General features: G+C 36.9%; 1 protein-coding gene and 1 pseudogene across 2 annotated transcripts; both read left to right on the top strand.

Annotated features, from left to right (window-relative positions):
• The first annotated feature begins 6,496 nt into the window (after nucleotides 1-6,496).
• Nucleotides 6,497-17,301, top strand: LOC135682929 (uncharacterized). 2 transcript variants are annotated; one of them, XM_089115475.1, is made up of 4 exons: nucleotides 6,497-6,633; nucleotides 15,900-15,982; nucleotides 16,274-16,574; nucleotides 17,166-17,301. In XM_089115475.1, the coding sequence occupies exons 1-4, from the start codon at nucleotides 6,612-6,614 to the stop codon at nucleotides 17,186-17,188; spliced, it is 429 nt and encodes a 142-aa protein (XP_088971601.1). In that variant the 5' UTR covers nucleotides 6,497-6,611; the 3' UTR covers nucleotides 17,189-17,301. The 2 variants fall into 2 exon arrangements, with proteins under 2 accessions (XP_088971601.1, XP_088971600.1); XM_089115474.1 differs by lacking the exon at nucleotides 6,497-6,633 and adding an exon at nucleotides 15,627-15,767.
• On the top strand, nucleotides 11,010-12,334 carry LOC148957386 (uncharacterized; annotated as a pseudogene).
• Nucleotides 17,302-20,332: the final 3,031 nt, after the last annotated feature.

Raw genomic sequence — 20,332 nt, 5'->3', positions numbered from 1 at the left:
TAAATTGGAATTTCCTAATGCATATTAGTTGTAGAAATTGGATTGAGTGCATAATCATTTAACGCTCAGTGTCTTGAAATAATACCTGTGTCAACTTGAATAGCATTTCAAGGCGAAGCTGAGGTGTCAAGATTTTGGGGAAGTAGCTCAGGGAAGAAGAGTAAGTCAAATGGTACTTTTGAAAATACTTGACCCTAATGCTGGCTATGTTGTTTTTACACTACAAAGCTGAAATAAAAACTTTGTCACATTCTCAATGGAATGCCAAACAATTCAGTCTTGCACTTTATGCTGAAAGCACCCTATTGATCCAAGTATATGTGGAATTTGCTTTTGTGGGGCACATGTTCCCTTCGATCACTATTCAGCCCTTTCCATAAGATCGCTTTGATTTGTCTAAAGGCATTGTAAATCAAGTTATAAGTTCACACTCCTAAACCAACAAATCCTACACAAATGGCTTGAATCTCTAAGTAATAAGAAAATCTCTAAGTTATAAGCATAGCTATATCCAAGGACTAAGATACAACTTTTTGTGAATTCAATGGTTGAATTCTTGCTTTTTATATTACAAGGATTGTTCTAGAAGATACAGTGTTTCTACTAGTGGAGGAGGTGATGGTCTTTTGTCAATTTTTCAACAAAGGCATTGATTTTTTGAGCTGCAAAAGGGGTACCAGACCGTTTCCCATGTCAGTGGAGTCACAGAGGATACAGGTTTCACATTTGTTGAACCAGAACCTGCAGGGCAAGAGCCATCGGAAATTCAACCAGCCGATTTGCAAAAAAGCAAAAACATTGAGGGTGATGATGGTATTGATGGTGACAATAGCAATGATGGTGATAATGGTGACAATGAAGACATTGAATCTAGTTTCCGCGCAATCAATATAAAACGCAAAAGCCTTTCATTTGTCCCTAAGAATAGTGCATATGGGATTTTTTGGAGAATAGTGCGTATGGGATGTACGAAGATAGATTTACCCAGAATACTATCAATGGTTGCAATGGCAGTACTGCCTGCTCATTCATTTCAGTCATCTTTGCTTTCTTGTTTTTAAAGGAAAAATTGAAGTTGGACCTTCTGAAGAACAGATACAAAACAAAATTCAACGAAAATCTTTGCGAAGTGAAGTGTCGCAGAAGCCTACCTCATCGATATTGCTCTACAATTGAAGTCTCTGAAAGTATGACTGAATTGTTACCATTTACTGTGAAGGAGGAAAATCCTCTTTTAGTAAAGAACAAACATTTCACGTCGACATTGCGAGAGCAGATAGAGTTTTTGATGTTTTTCCAGAAGCCCTTTGCAATATTATTCGCTTGCAATGAGAAATCATCTGTATTTTGCAATGATGGACAGAAGATTGGTTCTGTAGACACACATGCACATTATTCTCTCACTCGGGACATTCCAGATGAGATGCCCTCTTTCCTTGCAAAATGTTTGAGGGTTGGGTTACTTGATGACACCTCAATCTCCATCATATCCATGCATCTACTAAATGCATCATCTGACCCAATTAATGGGCACAATGTGCTCGCAAGTGCTGGTCATATTTCCCCTTGCAAAAGGATGGCAATAGTTGTGGTGTCTCAACTATTCTTATCATGTGTCTTGCAGCTTTAGATGACACAAAATTCTGCTAAGATCAAATGTCTTTTAAAGCTGCTTCTGCTACTGAAACTAAATGTGTTAGGCTCCGCTACCTACGAAACATTTTGTATTATAATGACTATTTACACGCCGTTCTAATAACATGGATCATGGAAAACAAAATTGAATTAGAAATATCCTCTGCAGACAATGCATTTCGCAATAATATGGTATTTTCGAACAACATAGAAAATAGGGATGAAAAGGCAAACAACCTGCACCTGCTTCATTTAACTGTGCAGATAGGGAGTGTAATGTAAATCTAAGCTCAGTCAAAGAATCAGAAGATACATCACAAACGTCCGAAACATTAGAATTCTAATAAGAGTCATCTTGCCTAGATAATTTTTAACTAAATGAAAAGTATCTTTCTCTGGCACGCTTAAAATCATTCCAAATGATGTTTCGTCAGACAGTCTCAAGAATTTTGCCTTTGTCTAGGTTACTTTCTTTTATTTTCTGGAACTCAGTTCCCAGTGATGGTATATCAGCTTCTGCTTGTTCATCACCACAACCTTTTTGGTGATGTGGCCAATGATGTCAGAGCCTGATATTGACCAGTACTCATCAGTACATTCATCAGCATGGCAGAAAGCAAAGAGGGCTTGTTCTCGAAAGTTCGTAACAGCTTCGACCAACAACTATTATTGCGTTAAGGTAGGTTGCAAGTCAAAAATCAAATATTTTAGTCAAAATTAATTTTTTTTTTAGTTAGAAATTTCTTAAATTATTCACGAAAATTCCAGAAAATGCAGTTGAATACTTGTCAGCTCTTCTTTTTGATGAAAATTTTATAGTTCTAGCACATGCTACCTAAGGAGGTTTTAATGAAATCATGAAACGATCAACGGAAAGTAGGCTTTCTTCTCAGGCCGTTGACCATGTTTCTCTTGCCGCAAAATCATGTGACTATCTATCAAAAAATGGCTCACATGGTGAAGAATTTTATTATTAACTTCTTTCCACCAATAATATCCTCCTTTTTAGGTAACTATTCAATTTATTACCTGCACCTAGAAGCAGCCTTATAGCCTATTATGCTATCTGAGTGTTTTAATTGGCTGTTAGAAAAATTATAGGCCACTGTGGACCTGTAACTCAGACAATCGTATATTATCAATCTATGATGAATTCGTTTTCCTGTGGCTTTAGATACGGGAAAGGCAAAGTTCAGAGTTTCAAATGCTTATCAAGGAGGCTGAAGGCGCTCTTACAGAAAATCTTATTTGAGTAACTTGTTAGAAACTGCACAAGTTCCAAACTAATCGCTGGGCCTAATCCTTGGTCAGAAGCATCTGAAAAGCCATACATCAACCAGCACTAAAAAGCGTCAATAGATGTTCATGAGGAATGTGAATGTTTTGAGGATGATTGCTGTTTTGTTGAGCAATAGAGCTCAATGTGCACATTGATGGCAACAGTGCTTTGTCCAAAATGTTTCTCTTCAAGACTGTGATTCATCGTCATCTACAATGTTTGTTGGTTTCCTGTAAAATGTGTTTTCGTCTGTGATACTTTTGAAGATGTAATCATTGAACAGTACATGGGTGAGAGAATCGGTTCTGTTGCAACTTGGCGTGCTCTATTTGAAATTAATACGAGGGAAGTTAAGGCCTTGTCATTGACCTCCTCACAGGATTACCCATTGATTATGAGATACTATCAAACTTTTGCCTGCAGTGCCAACTTGCTCCATCTAGTGGGGATGTAATCTTTGATGATTGGCTAGAAAAACATTCGGACATTGCTTAAAAAACTATGCAGGGTGTTCCAATTCTATGGAAATGAATTTGGAAAAGGTCAGAACAAAAACACATACTCAGATACACAACAATTTTATCAGATGGTGATAGTTATTGATTGATACTGATTGGTATTTTATTAATCAAGCAAAACCTATGACAATCTTGTGCAAAAGAAAGTGTCTGGTGATGCCATTCAAATTAATAAGGTAGAGTGTGTTAATCATGTGACAAAGAGAATGGGAACAGTATTAAACAACTTAGTTGCCCAAAGCAAAGCACAAAAAATTTCTATTTCTGGGAGAGGAAAGTTGACGAAAGAGAAGATAATAAAAATACAAAATTATTATGGACGGGCCATAAAGGAAATGCATTGTTAATGTTTTTTCGAAATATCATTGTTATTTTCTTCAAAACTATTAGTAGAAAATGAAACATTAAGCCGAATCTTCACTGACGCTTGTTTCGTAGCGTTCGTACAAAATTTCTTGCATTCCAATCTCCACTGTTTCCAACAAATTCTAGCGCGCACGAGATTCTTAGAACAAAAATGGTATCTCGGCCTGATCTTTTACGATTTTTGTTTTTGAGAAGAAGAAAAATTCAGTTATATTTACATTGGAGGAGAAATCAAGCTTTAAAAAAAACATGTAAATATTGGGTGCGCAAATTATATAAAGAAAGAGATTAGAAAGGAGAATACCAATCACTTGTTAGGGAATTAAAGTTACATGATCACAAATTGTTTTTCAAATACTTTCCTATGCTACCGGAAACATTCGAAAATCTTCTCAGACTTATTGGCAAAGATCTTAAATAAACTTCCACACAGCTGAGAAAACCTATAAACCCAGAACAGAGATTAGCAGTAATTTTTCGATATTTAGTTACGGGGGACGCACATTGCACAATTGGCCTAAAATTCAAAATGAGTGCTACTACGGTTGGCAGGATTGTACATGAAACTATTGCAATTTGCAATTTGGGAACGATTGCTCGAGCAAGTGTATTTAAAAATACCGTCTGAAAATGTTTGAAAGAAAATTTCAGCTGAATTTGAAATTGTTGGAATTTTCCAACTGTAGTTGGGGGTAGATAAACATGTAAACATGTAAGAATTGATGGTAAACATGTAAAAATGTTTGCCCTACCAAGAGAGGGCTCCAACTATTATAACTACAAAAGACCCACAGCATTGTACTTATGGGTGTTTGTGACGCAAGGTACACAATTACTCTAGTTGTCATCTGTGATAGTGGCCGTCAGAGTGATGGCAGTGTGTAAACGAACAGCAAACTGGGATATGCCATTGAAAATAAATTACTTTCAATTCTCAAAGATGAAACAATTTCCAATTCCAACCGTGTTTTTCCACTCATTTTTGTCGCTAACCATGCATTTAAACTGAAGCGATATATGATGAAGCCGTATCCCTTTACCAATCTTTCCTTGGACAAAAAAGTCTTTAATTACCGTCTCAGTCTTGCAAGAAGAATAATAAAATAACCCCTTTGGAATTGCTGCCAGTAGATTTTGTGTATTTCACCATCCTATTACTGCAAAAGTAGAAAAAGTTGTTGCAGTAACAAAAGCTGTAGTGTCCCTACATAACTTTCTTATGGTTTGTGTTGATTGTTACTGTCCAGATTCATTTGTGGATCAAGATAGTCCAAATGGTGTTATTCCTGGTGACTGGGGGCAGGATGCAAACAACATTTAAGGTCTCTCCCGGATAGAATCTGCATCATTGCTCTGATCTTGTGCATCATCGATAAAAGTTTCCAGCTCTAATTCTTCTTGGTTGACACCAACCAACCTGATGTCAGCATTTGTAAATTGTTTTTCCCTGTGAAAAAGAATTGTTGCCTATTCTACCCAGTAAAGAACGTAACTGCAAATCAGGTTCGCTTCTACTAAATTCCAGTTAGTGTAAGAACGACATATTGCATAGGCCTATTGCGAAAATCATGATGTTCTATTGTCTTATGTTTTCCTTGATTAATTTTGCTTAACGAAAAGTTGAAACTACTTCCACTATTCATCAAGCGAATTTTCCAGTAGAAAGCTGAAAAAAAGCGTCAGTAGAGATTGGCCTTTAAATAACAATCCTGAAATTTCCTAGCATCCAAACAACAATGTGGTGACTTTTATGCACAATTTTTCAAGTGGGATGATAGGCAAACGTTTTTGCATCGGTCATTGAGTAGGAAACTATACCATTCAAAACATTTTCTTGTGTCAACCTTATGTTGTATTTTAAGTTAATTAGAACTGTAACATTGTTAAAATTTCAGCATTGTTCTTTAGTGCACCAACACTGCATCCATGACCTTCAAATCTTCAATAAAATTCGAAACAACTTGCTCAACATCTCGTTTCCAGAAATTGTCCTTTCCTCAACCAGAAATCCGCTCAAATATCAAACAATCCAATGCCTCCACTCTGAAGCTTTCAAAAATCAATTCTTCGTAAGAACGATTCGGATTTGGAATAGCCTACCGCCAGAAATTATGAATTGCGTGAGAGAAGAGAAATTCAAAGTATCAGTGACAGTCCACGCCAGTGGGTAAAGGTGGCCTCCACCAACACATGGACCCTAGTATAGACTTATTCGAGACAATTTTTACTCTTTTGTTAGCCTTTGTTATCCCTAATTTATGATTTGTTGAACCAAAACCAAATGCAACATTTTCTCCAGATTGGTTGGATAGCCTTTAGGAGTTAACTATTGAAGATTGAAGATTGCACAACGGAATTGGTTGAAAATCAGAACATCTCCCGCAAAATTTCTAACAATAACAAGCTTTACAGCTTAGAAATATATTTTTGAATTCTGCCCAATGATGGAATTATTTGAATAGCCACTGACAGTTAGTGATCATAGGGGCAGAAAAATACATCTTCAGCGTTATATATGTTGATGCACCAAGCAATTTGATGGTCATTGCACTGTTTCTGAAAGCAGCCATCTTGGAAATGGACTGTCAACTTCTGAAAACAAGAAAAATTCTCAAGGGTGTAAGCTACTTCCAACAAGACTAAGCCAAACTGCACGAATGACCCTCAAAGAATTACCATTCACCCATCTACAAGCTGAAAACAGCTTATTTTGACATCACTGAATCAAAAACATAGTCTTTAATTCAAAGTCCAGCTGGACTTCAAATACTGTTTCTTTGGTGGAATCCTATCTTTCTCAACTGGAAAAGAAGATGCTGTTTGTCCAGACAGAAGGTAAGTATCACAGTAACATTTCCTCTTCTGAACTCAATACATTAAATAATCTTGAATGCGATAGGAGCATCGTTATCAAGGAGGCGGACAAGAGATTAGCGGTTTTGGTTTGGTACAGGGAGACTATATAATAAAGGTTAACCGGTAATTAGGCAATAGGCACGTTTATGAAAAGATTGAGGTTGACCCGACAATAGAATTGGGTAAGGCCGTTAATTAAAGGATTAATGAGTAAAGGGTGGAGGACCCAGGGTAAAGGAAGTGACTAATTTTTTTTGTGAGGGAAACCAGGCAGATTTTCCATTTGTCTAAGATTTAGAAGGGATTAAGTGGGGTTGAGGGTAGGCCAGTAATTTCCAATTGTGACACCATTACAGAAAAAAAATATCGGAATATCTATAGACCAGAGGTGAGAGGGGGAGCATTATCACTTGAGCTGGCAATTAACCAGACTAACTTTTTCTAACTCAACTTTTTATATAGATTACGAATCCAGATGTTGCTTTGGCCTTTAGGCGGGCATTTTCTAGATATGGGGGGTCAAAGCCCAAAAACACGTGATTTGACCTAATTTGACTGTTTTCCACTTTCACACTTTAAAAAAATTGGTAATTTTTGTTATTATCTGGTGATGTAGTAATCTTACGAAAACAAAAAGACAGTGATAATAGTTTCAAATTACGTATGTTCTTGAAATATAAGAAGTTTTGAAAACTTCTTGTTCAACATCGTTTAAAGAAAAGAGATCAGTTGATATAGACAAAGCTCTAACTTATTTCATTTCATTTCATTCATTATTAATCAATCCCGAATACAATTCATACACATAACTCTACAACTAAGACACATTACATACTAAAAACTAACAATTTAAAAAAAATTACTTTACATGATTGAATTTAAGATTGACTGATTGAGGAGGAGCTCTCTAAGTAGGTTAACTAATCGAGAGAGAGCCCCCCCCCCTAAAAAACAAAGAACCAACAATTATTTTAAAAACAAAGGCAGTACATATTAACCAAGAACCAGATGAACCTCTATGGGATAGATCATATGAGTTTAATTGAAGATTAGTTTAAGATAAATCAAGAAGGTACCTTTTTAATTTTGAGCGAAAAAAAAACCACAGTAGAGCTAATCCTCTTGCCCTTGCAACAACTGAAGATACAGACGCCAAACAGCCAAGAGGATGCTACTACATACTGCATTAAAACCAGTCATAGTGCCAAAAAACCTGGTGCCAAAAATTAATCTGGAAAAAAAATTGTGAGAACTTGAAAAATCTTCGGAGTAAAGAAATGAACAAATTTCTGTAAGTTATTTTTATCTTCAACATAGAATTATCTGGAGCACAGTCATAAAAGTTACAAAAATCGAATACTTTGATGTATGGACACATTGAGACACATGGATAACACCCCTCCCCCCCAAGAGTTCTGAATCTGTTCTTAACTCAGCAGATTCAGCATTTTTGGTGCTTACTCAGCTAACTTGGTGGTGGCGTTAGTTAAAAAAATCAATAATAGTCGATGATATATTTGTTTTCATTTTCATTTTGATTTGTTCCTCTTCGCTCCTTGGAATGTTAATATTTCAAACGTTAATTTGCAAACTGAAACCACTGGGAGCTAAACTCCACATTACAATTTTTCAGCCTTGGATGTGCGAATGATGAGAATGACTACCAGAAAATCGATTAAAACCGTCAAATAGCTTTCCACCTACGGATATTTATTTTTAGAATAAGACTGTATTGTAAAGTAGTAAAAATGTCTCTAGTGAGTGAATTTTCCAGAAAACTGGAAGCATCAAGGTTTGAACATTTCTCCCACCTTTTGCGGCAACCATGGTGCCGTCTCAGGTACTAACTTTCATGTAATGGTTCCTATTCTGTTTAATGATTACATGAAGTCTTTTTTTATTACTCAGAAAAGTTTACAGCGTTGTGAAAAAATCATGGAAAAAGACCTTCAAAGAACTTTCTCAACATACGTCTTTGTCTTTTTAGGGATATTTTGTTATAAATGCGAGTTCCCAACAAAAGAATATTAATTAAGCTCTAAGTAGCTGTTCTTTTTTGTCTGTTACATTCATGTCCTGTTATAATCTTAACGATTGTGCGTCTTTTTGCAATTGGGATTCCATGCTTTCTCTCCAATTGCCTAGCCCCCCTATCGAAAGGTCAAGCCCCTTCGTCAGAGAATTTCTAGCGCAACAATAAGTAGTCTCAATATACTTTGCAAGAAAAAATTCTTATGTTAAAATTGAGAGCAAAGGGGTAACTCGGGTGGGAAAGTCAAACACAAACCATGGGAACGCAGGTACCAAAATCTGCTACCTATTTCACCATGTCCTACGGATGAAAAGGGACAGGAGACAGTTTGCATTGTGCGCTCTGGAGATGATGATATTCTTGTTATCCTTTTAGCCAAGGAGGCTAACAACTTGCATGTCTTTATGGAGTATAGAAGAAGAAAATACAGGAGACTTCTGGATCTAAATGCTTTTGCACTATGTTTATTGCGGAATCAAGCTCTCCTTGGCCTGCACGCATTTTCAGGAAATTTCTACATCTCATTCTTCTTGCAAAAGGAAAGCCTGCATTTTGGAAGCGCTTTTTCGAGGCGATAAAGAATTCCGAAAAATATTCTCAGAGTTTGGCAAGAAAAATTGTGCAAGTGGTCATTTGTTACTCGGCTTAGAAAGGTTTGTTTGCACACTGTATGGAGAGAAACGATTACTGTCAGTGAATGAAGCAAGATATGCTATATTCTGGTGGACCTTTCAAAAGGAAAACAAAGTAACTGGTCGGTCACTGCTGCCCCCATGTAAAAGCAGCCTCGAAAAACACTTAAAGCATGCAAACTTTGTAGCAAGAGTATAAAGACAAGCTTTACAAAGCACAATCAACAAAGAAGAACCTGCCAATCACGGCTGGTTAGAAGATCTGTTAATTGATTGGTTCACGGAGCCCTACTCTACTATCCTGAGGACATTGTGGAGCTATTGTTTGCAAGCAAAGAAATCAGAAGAAAAAAGCGAATTTAAACTAAACGCTCTAAGAATACAGTAATAGTGAAATTCCCCTTCCCTGTAATTGCCCCCCCCCCCCATCAATGCCGAAAAAGGCCAAATTTGAAAGAGCATTGATCAAGAAACCAATTTTTGATAAAATTAAACATTTTCTAAAGTGCAATAATTAAATACAGTCAAATTAGGTCACATTGCGTGTTTTTGGGCTTTGACTCCTATATCTAGAAAACGCCCCCCTAAACGCCAAAGCAACATCCGGATTCGTAGTCTACACAAAAAGTTGAGTCAGAAAAGTTAGTCTAGTTAATTGCCAGCTCAGGTGATAATGCTTCCCCCATGTTGGATTTTGTTATCTTTTTGTTATAACTTCGGACCCCTGTGGTCAGTCGAGAGCAAGGAGTCAAGAGTCTAAGATACACGGAGCGGTCACGCAGTGTTGTGGCCGCATTTGAACTCAAAGAACGGTTTTTTATAGCGATTACGAATTATACATTATACTATCGACTTGTGTAAGCCATTCATTTAGTTTATTTTACGATATATATAATCACACTAACTATAACCTTGTTTTTAATGTTAGACGTCTTTGGTCATATTACGCTGAGCCTCGTATACTACTTACAGATATAAGCTTCTACAGTTTGTGCCTTGTAGTGGTGTCTGCAAGATAGTCAAACATTCAACATTTGGTGCCGTGACCCGGGAAAGGTATGGCTAAAGACGTAAAAAAGAAGGTAAGAATAAAAAATGGACATAAACTTGTTGTGAAGAACACTATCAAGAAAACACGCGATCTTCTAACGCCGCCCAGAACAAACGTAGACGAAGAGACCGCGATCAAGTTGAAGTCATTTCAAACTACAATCCAGAAGAAACAAGAAGATATAAAGAATCTTAACAACGAAATTCTAGAGTTACTAACCGAAAATGAAGATATTGAAAAGTTCATAGTTGAAAACGCTGAATTGGACGAAGAAATTGAGGAAATAATGTGTCAAATTGACCGACTGTTGAAAAGACAAGCCACACCAGCCCCCCTTACAAGGACGACACCGCAGCGAAGAATTGCCTGCACAGAAAGTAAAACTCCCAAAATTATCGTTGACGTCCTTCAATGGAGACCCAACTCAATGGATTTCATTCTGGGATTCTTTTAAATCGAGTATCAATGCGAACAATTCGCTGGCCAACGTAGAGAAAATGAAATATCTCCAAAATTCACTGTCTGGAGACGCCGCTGAAACGATCGCGGGGTTACCTATAATTATGTTGAAGCATTGGAATTATTAGAAAAGCGCTTTGGTAATAAACAGATCATAATTTCGAGACATATTGAAAATTTGATGGACTTACCGAGAATATCGTTGATCGAACACATACGAAAATTACGTACTTTATACAATAAAACGGAAGCCGAAAGTTTGCGCGGTATAGGAATTTATACGCACAGTTTTGTAACAGTATTATCACCAATAATAATGTCGAAAATTCCACAAGGTCTTCGCATCATTTTAGGTCAAAAATTACCTGATAGTTGGGAATTGGATGAATTACTGGGTGTGTTTGGTGATGAATTGAATCTACGAGAAAAATGTGCATTTGCACCGAAAAGCAGACCTTCAACGACAAACACGCAAGAACAAAAGCTCAGAAATTTCAAAACGTCCGCAACTCAAGGATATCAGTCAACGCTGGTTTCAAATGTTTATCCTACGCAAGACATTTTTTGCAACAAAAAGCATTTTTCTGCAAGTTGCGCCACGGTTACGGTTCCGACAATGAGAAAAAATATCCTTCGCGAAAAGAAAAGATGTTTCGTGTGTTTAAGAAGTGGTCATTTGAGCCGAAATTGCCATAGTACGGGCAAATGTTTTCATTGCGGAGAAAGTCATCATGCCGCTATTTGTAGTTCGAACTCCGTGCGTAACATCAACGAGAAGTCTTCTCGAGCAAAGCGTCAAGGGGTGATACAGCGCCGCGTGTCAACACAACGGAACACGTAAGTACATTATATCTTTCGCAAGACCCGACTAAAAATTCGGTACTGTTACAAACAGCACAATCAAGTGTTTTTAGTGTAGATAACGAAGTAAACACACGTAAAATTCGATTGATTTTAGACGCTGGTTCGCAGAGAACATACATTACAATATCGCTAAGATATAGCCTTCAACTTCCCACGATTAAAACCGAAAACGTCTTAATAAAAGAATTCGGAAATCAACAAGGAACTCTCAAGGAATGTGACGTAGTTCAATTAGCTGTACGAGGGGACGATAACCTAAATGTTTACATTTACGCATATGTGGTAGAGGTAATTTGCAGCCCCCTATCAAGTCAAGTCATTCAATTCGCTCAGGAGTATTACCCCCATTTACGCAATCTGAAACTAGCTGATCAAAATACTGGCCTAGAAGACACAGAAATAAATCTGCGAATTGGAGATGATTTTTTCTGGTCCTTCATGCTAGATTCCGTTGTACGGGTGGAGTATGGGTTTGGACCTGTTGCCACTCTCACTCGTTTTGGGTACGTTCTTAGTGGCCCAGTGCCTGTGCACAATTCGAGCGCTTTCTATTCTAACATTACTATTTCGCACGTGCTAAAAGTAGAGACTGTTTCGAGTGGAGTTAATGAAGAATTGAAGCAAGAATTGCATAAAATTTGAGATCACGAAACATTGGGAATTAAGGAAAATTCTTCTGATTCACAAATCGAAAACGGGTTACTGGATAATAAAATTAAATTCATTGATGGTAGATATCATTCCATTCTGAAGTCTCCATACCATTCAAAGCCGATCACCCAACAATTCCAGATAATTTTCAAGTGTCAAAACGAAGATTGAATTCGTTAGTTAATCGTTTGAATAAATCTCCCGAAACTTTGTTGCAATACGATAATGTAATAAAAGAACAACTCAATTCCAGTATCGTGGAAGTTGTTAACGAGGAACTTTAACTGTTAGGTACAGTTCATTATATTCCACATAGGGAAGTAATTTGCGAAGAAAGGAAAACAACCAAATTGAGGATTGTTTACGTCGCAAGTTTTAAAGCAGCGGGTGAAATCAGTCTTAACGAATGTTTAGAGTCAGGCCCTAATTTAGTGCCATTGTTGTTCGATATTTTACTTTGATTTCACGCTCACAATGTAGCATTAATTTCGTATATACAGAAGGCATTTCTGAACATCACGATAGATCCAGAACAGCGGGACTTTTTACGCTTTTTTTGGTTAAAAGACTGTAATGCAGAAAGTCCCGAAATAATCACGTTGCGATTTACTGGATTGGTATTTGGTTTAAATTGTTTGCCATACATCTTAAATGCCACGCTAAGACATCATTTGAATTCAACCATGAGTTCTGATCCTACTTTTATCGAAAATGTCATTTCGTCCATCTACGTTGATGATCTTGCGTCTTCCTACTCATCTGAGGAAGAATGTTTTGGAATGTATCAAAAACTGAAACAATGTTTTATCGCCAGAGGATTTAACTTTCGAAAATTTGCCTCAAATAATAGTGAAATTTTGCGGAAAATAGAAACACAAGAAAAACGGTCAAATCAAGCAAACCTTTCGGGAAATGAAGGTGCCATTTCATTTGAAAACAGGGAAAAAGCCCCACCTCATGTTATTCGAGATGAAAACGTAAAAGTTTCGGGTATTCCATGGGATCAGAACAAAGATAAATTAGCTCTAAACCTCATCTTTTTCGCTCATGTCGCCGCGGAGGAAAGGGTTACGAAGCGCATCGTTATTAGTACAATCGCGCCGTTTCATGATCCGCTGGGTATCGCCGCTCCTACTTGCGTGTTGTTAAAACAATTATTTCAAGAGATTTGCAAAATTAAAATTGGCTGGGACGATTGTTTACCAATTAAAATATCGATCCGATTTCAACAGATTGTTCAGGAAATAGCAAGTGTTTCATCTATAGAGTTTGATAGGTCTTTGATGAAAAGCATTAATCCGAATGACGTTAAAGCTAATGAAATTCACGGCTTTGGAGATGGCAGCATAATTGCGTTGGGAGCCTGTGTTTATATTCGCTTTCTCACATTCGATGATCAAGTATTTGTAAGATTAGTCGCCGCAAAAACAAGGGTTGCACCTTTGAAACACGAAACAATGCATCTAGAGGGTGCTCTGCTTTGAAATTAATTAATAACGAGCTATAGTTTGGTGGTCCGGCTTTTCTACTAGAGCCACCTGAAAATTGGCCCAGATTTTTCGAGCCTTTGTCAAATGAAATTCTTTTGGTAACTCAAGATGAAACAATAGAACGAAATATCCTCGCAGTTTCGACAGAAAACAAAGAATAAAGTCTTGCAGCGTTAATTGATTGCAAGCGATACAACAGTTACGACAAGCTCCTGTGCATTACTGCTATTGTGTTGAAGTTTATAAAGCGTTTGGGAGGTGATATAGCGAGTAGCGGTGATGATATTATAGATTCTGAAGACCTCGACCGTGCGAAGGTATTATGGCATTGTACAATTCAAAAGTCGTTCGAACTAGATAAGAAATTTTCTGAAACGAAACGCCACTTGAAAGTTATAAAAGATGAACAAGAGGTCTACCGTGTAAGTGGTAGGCTAGATAACGCACCTATTCCATTTTCGACAAAATTTCCTGTGCTCTTACCGAGAAAACACTATTTTACGGAACTGGTCATTCGCAAAAACCACCTTATCGTAAAGAATAATGATACAAACGAAACTCTTACACAAATACGAACCAAGTATTGGATTTGTAAGTGTCGCCAGACTGTGAAAACGTTGTTGTCAAAATGCCTTCAATGCAAAAGGTTAATGGAAAAATGTTACGATACCTTGGGCCCCCGCCGTTGCTGGGTTTTCGAGTTTGCGATGATGTCGCATTTTCGAACATTGCAGTCGATTTCGTGGGCCCGTTGTACGTCAAAAATATCTGCTCTGGTTCAAATGAAACACATAAATGCTACATTGCCCTGTTTACGTGTGCCAGTACTCGCGCAATTCATCTCGAACTCGCCGTTGACTTACCGGCAAACTCATTTATACGCGTATTAAAACGGTCGCCCCTGTTTACCTACGCGTGTACAGTCGGATAACGGTAAAACATTTGTTGATAAAATGGTACAGAGATACATTTTAAGTCGTGATATTACTTGGAAGTTTAACTTGCCATGTGCGAGCTGGTATGGCGGTTTTTTCGAAATTTTGGTGAAGCTAACGAAACGCTGTTTGCAGAAAACACTCGGTAACGCTCTTCTCATGTTCGAAGAACTGGAAACTGTGTTAATAGAGACCGAAGGTGTGCTTAATTCGAGACCTCTTACGTTTGTTAGCAGCGATATTGGGGAGGCCCCGCTTACCCCCTCTTGTCTAGTGGTCGGTCGCAGGTTGTTGGATAAGCCTAGTATTTTGCAAGACGTGGAACTATCGGGCCCGAAACACTTAACAAAATGACTCAAATATCTCAATACATTATTGGAACATTTTTTCGCTCGATGGAAACAAGAATATTTACCCGCATTGCATGAACACGCGTGTTTGAAAAAGGGATCGTTGAAGAGAATCACGCAAGTCGGAGATATTGTGATTATACACAAAGACAAGATCCCCCGATAAAGCTGGGCACTCGGAAAAATTATGCGTCTTATTATCGGTCAAGATGGTGGAGTATGTGGAGCCGAACTCGTCACCATGGACAGCGCTGGCAGAAACATTAATATTAAACGACCACTGAAAAAATTGTACCCGTTAGAAGTACAAGAAGTTCCAGAAGTATCAGAAGCAGAATCTTAATCTTTTAGCTGTGTCATATTTTTTCAGAGACTTTGCTTATCATACATAATTTAGGTGTTTAATACAGTACAGAGGTGGTCGCTTGCTGGACCCATTGAGGCCAACTCATGCTAACAAATAACCTAAAACCTCATGTTTAACATTTCATTGTCTTTTTCAGGTAAATTTAAAGTCTCTAGCACTGGAAGCCCATATGTTTTTAAAAGGCATGCATTGGATTAGATGCATGCATTTTTAAAAACATACTAGGACCATTAGTCAAAGAAATGTGCACAGATGGACATACTACCATTGCATCTCTAATGGGTAATTTCAGACACCCTTTATGGTAATATTATCACCTTACAGTTAGAATATGAAGTAAACTATTCTTTTTTCTTGCTATGGGTCTATTCAAATTGTCCTGATCTGACCTTTTTGTTTGTTGCCTCTTTTCAGCAAAACATGCATCATTGAAAGGAATATTCCACAGTAAAGATGTCTGGCACAAAACAAATAGAGTTACCTCTAAGCTGTTTGAGGTAAATTTTTGATCTGTTTTTTGACTAAAACATATCTTGCAGCTATGTGGCTAACAACTGAAAAACCAGGGCTTTTTTCTATCTTACTATTTGTGGGGGTATTTGACACAGGGGTTGACAAATTAGGATCTTGCAAAAAGTTTTGAACTTTATTTTAATGAAACTATTGTATGAGATTTCTTTAAAGAATTTATTTTTCTATCTGGATACACTAATGTGCATGTAGTCTTTGCAGTGATGATGGCATAATTGTCACGATAGAGCTATCACATTTTTTATGCATTCTCAAAGGTTGCAAAGAAGAAGGCCCATCAAGAGCTTTTGCCATGGATTTCAGCAATAAGGAACCATTTCTGGTACTGTTGTGGCAATTGTGACAGCAATGAAGTGAAACTTCGCCTTCTTTGGACCAGACTCTTACATCACATTGGGGATGACCACCAGGACTGTGATCATGACAACATAATTGAACCATTGAATGGGAAGAAGTGGCTAGAGCCTGGCAGTAATACTTTGTCAGCTCTTAGAGAGATAGTCATGGATAGCATCTTATTAAATTCATGTTCAGAACAAGCATACTGGTATGTTGGACGTAAGTGTTTATAAACATTTTTCCGTAGAAGTGAAGAGAATATCAATTAAGTGCAGATTCTTTATTACTGGAGGTAGGCTAAAGCAGTTGCCATGTGTTTTATGTTGTACCATTAATCCAATGCTGCCAGCAAATTTTGTGTAAACTATTTTTATGCATATAGGTTTTCCACAATGTGATCTTGGAGTACTGTTGTAAGCGAATTGGTTACAAGAATGATGCTTTTGTTACCAGATGTGAGCTGGCATACCTAGATTATAATGCACACCTAAACAGACCGTAGTTGAAGCGAAAACATAGTACCCAAGTTTTTGCTAGAAAATGGGGTGAAAGGACAAAGATGTGGCATGCAGTTCCAGTTCCTGTTCCTAAGTCATATTTGTATATGGAAGGTAGTATCCAGCATACATGATTTTTATAACAGTTATTTCTTGGTTGATAAAACAAATTTTGCTGGTTTTGTTGTAATACACATTGTTGTCATGTACAATTGAATGATGAATACTATAGGTGGATCATTGGAATAAAGTTTCTATTTCAGTTTTTGTTAAGTAGTATTGAGTTGTTATACATTCATAAAATCTTATTTAGAGTTGCAAGCAAAAATCATGTAGAGACGACATATGGACAGGAATTCAGGTGTGGCAAGGAGAGCTACCAAGGCATTGGCAAGAAACATTGCTTCAAAGCCAGCCCCTCCCACAACTGACCTTGTTGCACCACACGTGAAACGTGCAAATATGAAACAATTTGAAATTTAATGCAGGTAATTTGATGTATTCTGAAAAATTACAGATTAAACTCTACATCAAAAAATCCAGTGTAGCTTGAATTTTGATCAGGAAATTTATCCCTTATCATCCAAACACAGCAGGAGCGAATCACTTTCCTATTATGCTTTCCTAGCCTACCCCAGGCCCAGAGACAGTACTGGTGGTAAGCTGTAAACCGCCAACAGGCATTGTTGCTTCTGTCAAAAGGGTAATGGAGATGGTCTGCATTGCCAACTCTAGGGTAGGCTCGAACAAGAAATGGTGCTCAAAGAGTGGATTTTGGTGCCCATACTCTTTGTTCTTACAACGAACTCTCTCTTTTTCTAGAGGCACCTCCCTGCATCCATCACAGACACACCACAAAGGACTCTCTTCAGAAACAGTGGACATGTCGATTTGGGCAGACATTTCACTGACACGCTTCCAAAGTAGAGGGGACATTTTGGCCATGAGACAAAGGCGATTTATTACATCATCCTTCTCTAACCGGCTTCATTGTTCCTGTAAAAGATACTTTAAGCTAAGTGTCCTTTTCGAATCTATTATTTCGTTCAAAATGTAAGCCCTGGCATAACCTGAGGAGCAGACAATCATAGATAGATGAAAAGCAAATTTCTTCAAAAAATTCAGTTATGCAACATTTTGCATCATTTTACTCATTATTTACTCCTTTGGTTTTTGTCAATAACTTTTTTTGGCTATATTATCTGAGGCATTCTTCCGTTAGCATAAAAGCTCAGGACAGCTTAAAAAATCTGCTGACTAAGAGGTACATCTTATTTGAACATCGCTAAAACGGTGAAAAAGATGTCAAAATTTACTAGAGAAACAGCTTAAAAAGCAGAATATACAAATAAAGTCTCTGTGCTTTGTAAATACCTTTATACATACCTTTATATACCTTTGCTTCATTATAAGCAGATTCTGCTCTTTCTTGGTGTTCCTCTTGCAGCTCGTAAGGTCGTTTTCTTCTCTTTGCTAGTAATTGCTACATTAATATAAGGATTTGTTATACTAAATGTTAAAACCATTACCTTTTGACACAAATGATTCATTAAATTAAGTCTAATAAATGTACAATGGAGGGTATATTTCAATAATAAATTCACTGTAATGAATATAGAAGAATAAATCAAAGTTCTAGACATAGAGTTTAGAGATTTGCCCTCCCAAATATATAGGTATCCAAAAAAGTGTATAAAACATGTGTTGCATTATTAAACTATTTCCTGCACCTGATTTGCATTGCTGTTTGTTGCATTTTGTTCGGGTCGATGGGAACACTTCTGCAATGGACACCTGCAGACATTTTCTTTGTAGTGGACAGCAGCAACTTTACATTGGCAGTTTCGCTTGCATGACCCTGTGCAGTTACAGCTAACATGAGTGAGGGCATCATCCTGAAAAGAGAATGTCAATAAAAAGAATCAGTTGGAGCATACTTTATTAGTAATACAGTTCAACTTTATTAGAAAATTAGCAAATACTTTAAACTGGAAATGATTCTAAAAGGTTTCAATGTGTATACATTTAGTATCAAGTACCTCTACTTTGAACTCATTGATGACTTATTCATGAAAGTTTTTAACGTATTAACAGAATTGATGAAATTGCTGTTCATGTTGAATATTATTGGCTGCTAACTTGCAAGCAAAAATCTTGTGTGTTGTGGTGAAGAAAACAGAAGGCAAAATTAATAATGGCCGAAAATTCATAAGTAGCGGCCTCAAGCCAGGAAATCAAATTGTGGTCTACCAATTCTGGTCTGATATCCCTTGATAAACTCATCTGCTCTAGGGTTTGGCCACTGTCGAGTTCACTATACTCCTCTTGATTATAGGCAGGCTAAAATGAAAGAAAGGTAAACAATAGACCTTTAGATTTTCATTTGCTAGATAATGTTTGTTTGATCAATCTTTTGTGGCAAGCTCCACATTTTGTGGCAATTACTCAATGGCAACATAAAACATCTGATTTTGACATCGTTTTATTCCTCGGATCCCTGCACTATTCCAAGATATTGGAATCTGTTTCCAAACATCTAGTTAAAAAACAGGTCTATTGAAGTCAAACATTACAGGCAAGTCGATTGGTCAGGAACAAATGCGACAATTATCTAATCAACTAGCAACAACCATGACAAGTCTTTATGCCTATGCAGATTAACAAAGATAGAAGACATTAATAAGAAAGACAAATTAACAATCAAATAGAAGATAATTACAATGACAATAACAATTTAAAAGAAAACAATATTAAACAACTACCTATATTATTGCAAGTCCCAGAGTAATTTCCCTTTTCTGCTGCTCCTTGCAATTCCTGTTTCTTTCTTTTTAATCTAAATAAATTTGACCTAAGTTTTCATCCCTTGTCTGAAAAATGATTAAAGTAGGTGATCCAAATTCTAAAATCTTTGTTGTAGTGCTACACTGTTAATATTTGGGGACTTGAGGTAACTTTTTGCCCTTTTTACAAAAATGTAATAAAATTCTTAAAATAACTTATAGCTGCTATTGCAAATAGGGAAAAACATTCCTTGCTTATTGAAAGCTATTCTTAGTTGTTGTTAAACATATAAGCCAAAATGATACATCAAAGGATTGCACAAAGGTCTTTAAATTTTAATTTTCTAATTTTGTACTTTTTTGTAACACATTTTTCAAAATCTCACTTTTTTGGCTATACATCTCTCCTTTTCAAGGCCAATCATAAAGACAAATAGTTATCTAATGTAAAAAATAACGCCCTCTCTCTGAAGTATGAGCTTTCTTGTGGTGTATAGACATGTTTTGTTATAATCAGGAGGTAAAATATTTCTTTGCACTAAACTCCAAAATTACTATTCTGAGAAAATGCTGATTAAAGTTTTAAGATACATGTTTCAAGAGGCAGCAAACTAGAATTTATATGTTTTTATCTTTCTTCAATAGAAATGTCAATTTACTTGAAATTCAATTAGAAATAACATGCCCAGGTCCATCC

This window comes from Rhopilema esculentum, unplaced genomic scaffold (genome assembly GCF_057945365.1).
Source record: "Rhopilema esculentum isolate cy_ngs unplaced genomic scaffold, ASM5794536v1 HiC_scaffold_31, whole genome shotgun sequence".
Taxonomy (NCBI): domain Eukaryota; kingdom Metazoa; phylum Cnidaria; class Scyphozoa; order Rhizostomeae; family Rhizostomatidae; genus Rhopilema; species Rhopilema esculentum.
The sequence above is the reverse complement of the archived record's forward strand: the minus strand, read 5'-3'. Positions and strand labels throughout refer to the sequence as shown.

What these genes read in the sequence shown, in the direction of transcription:
- LOC135682929 (XM_089115474.1), top strand. Translation starts at nt 15,728, where the DNA reads ATGTGCACAGATGGACATACTACCATTGCATCTCTAATGG. An exon ending in TACCATTGCATCTCTAATGG is followed by an intron (nt 15,768 to 15,899) that starts GTAATTTCAGAC and finishes GCCTCTTTTCAG; the next exon opens with CAAAACATGCATCATTGAAA. An exon ending in TTACCTCTAAGCTGTTTGAG is followed by an intron (nt 15,983 to 16,273) that starts GTAAATTTTTGA and finishes GCATTCTCAAAG; the next exon opens with GTTGCAAAGAAGAAGGCCCA.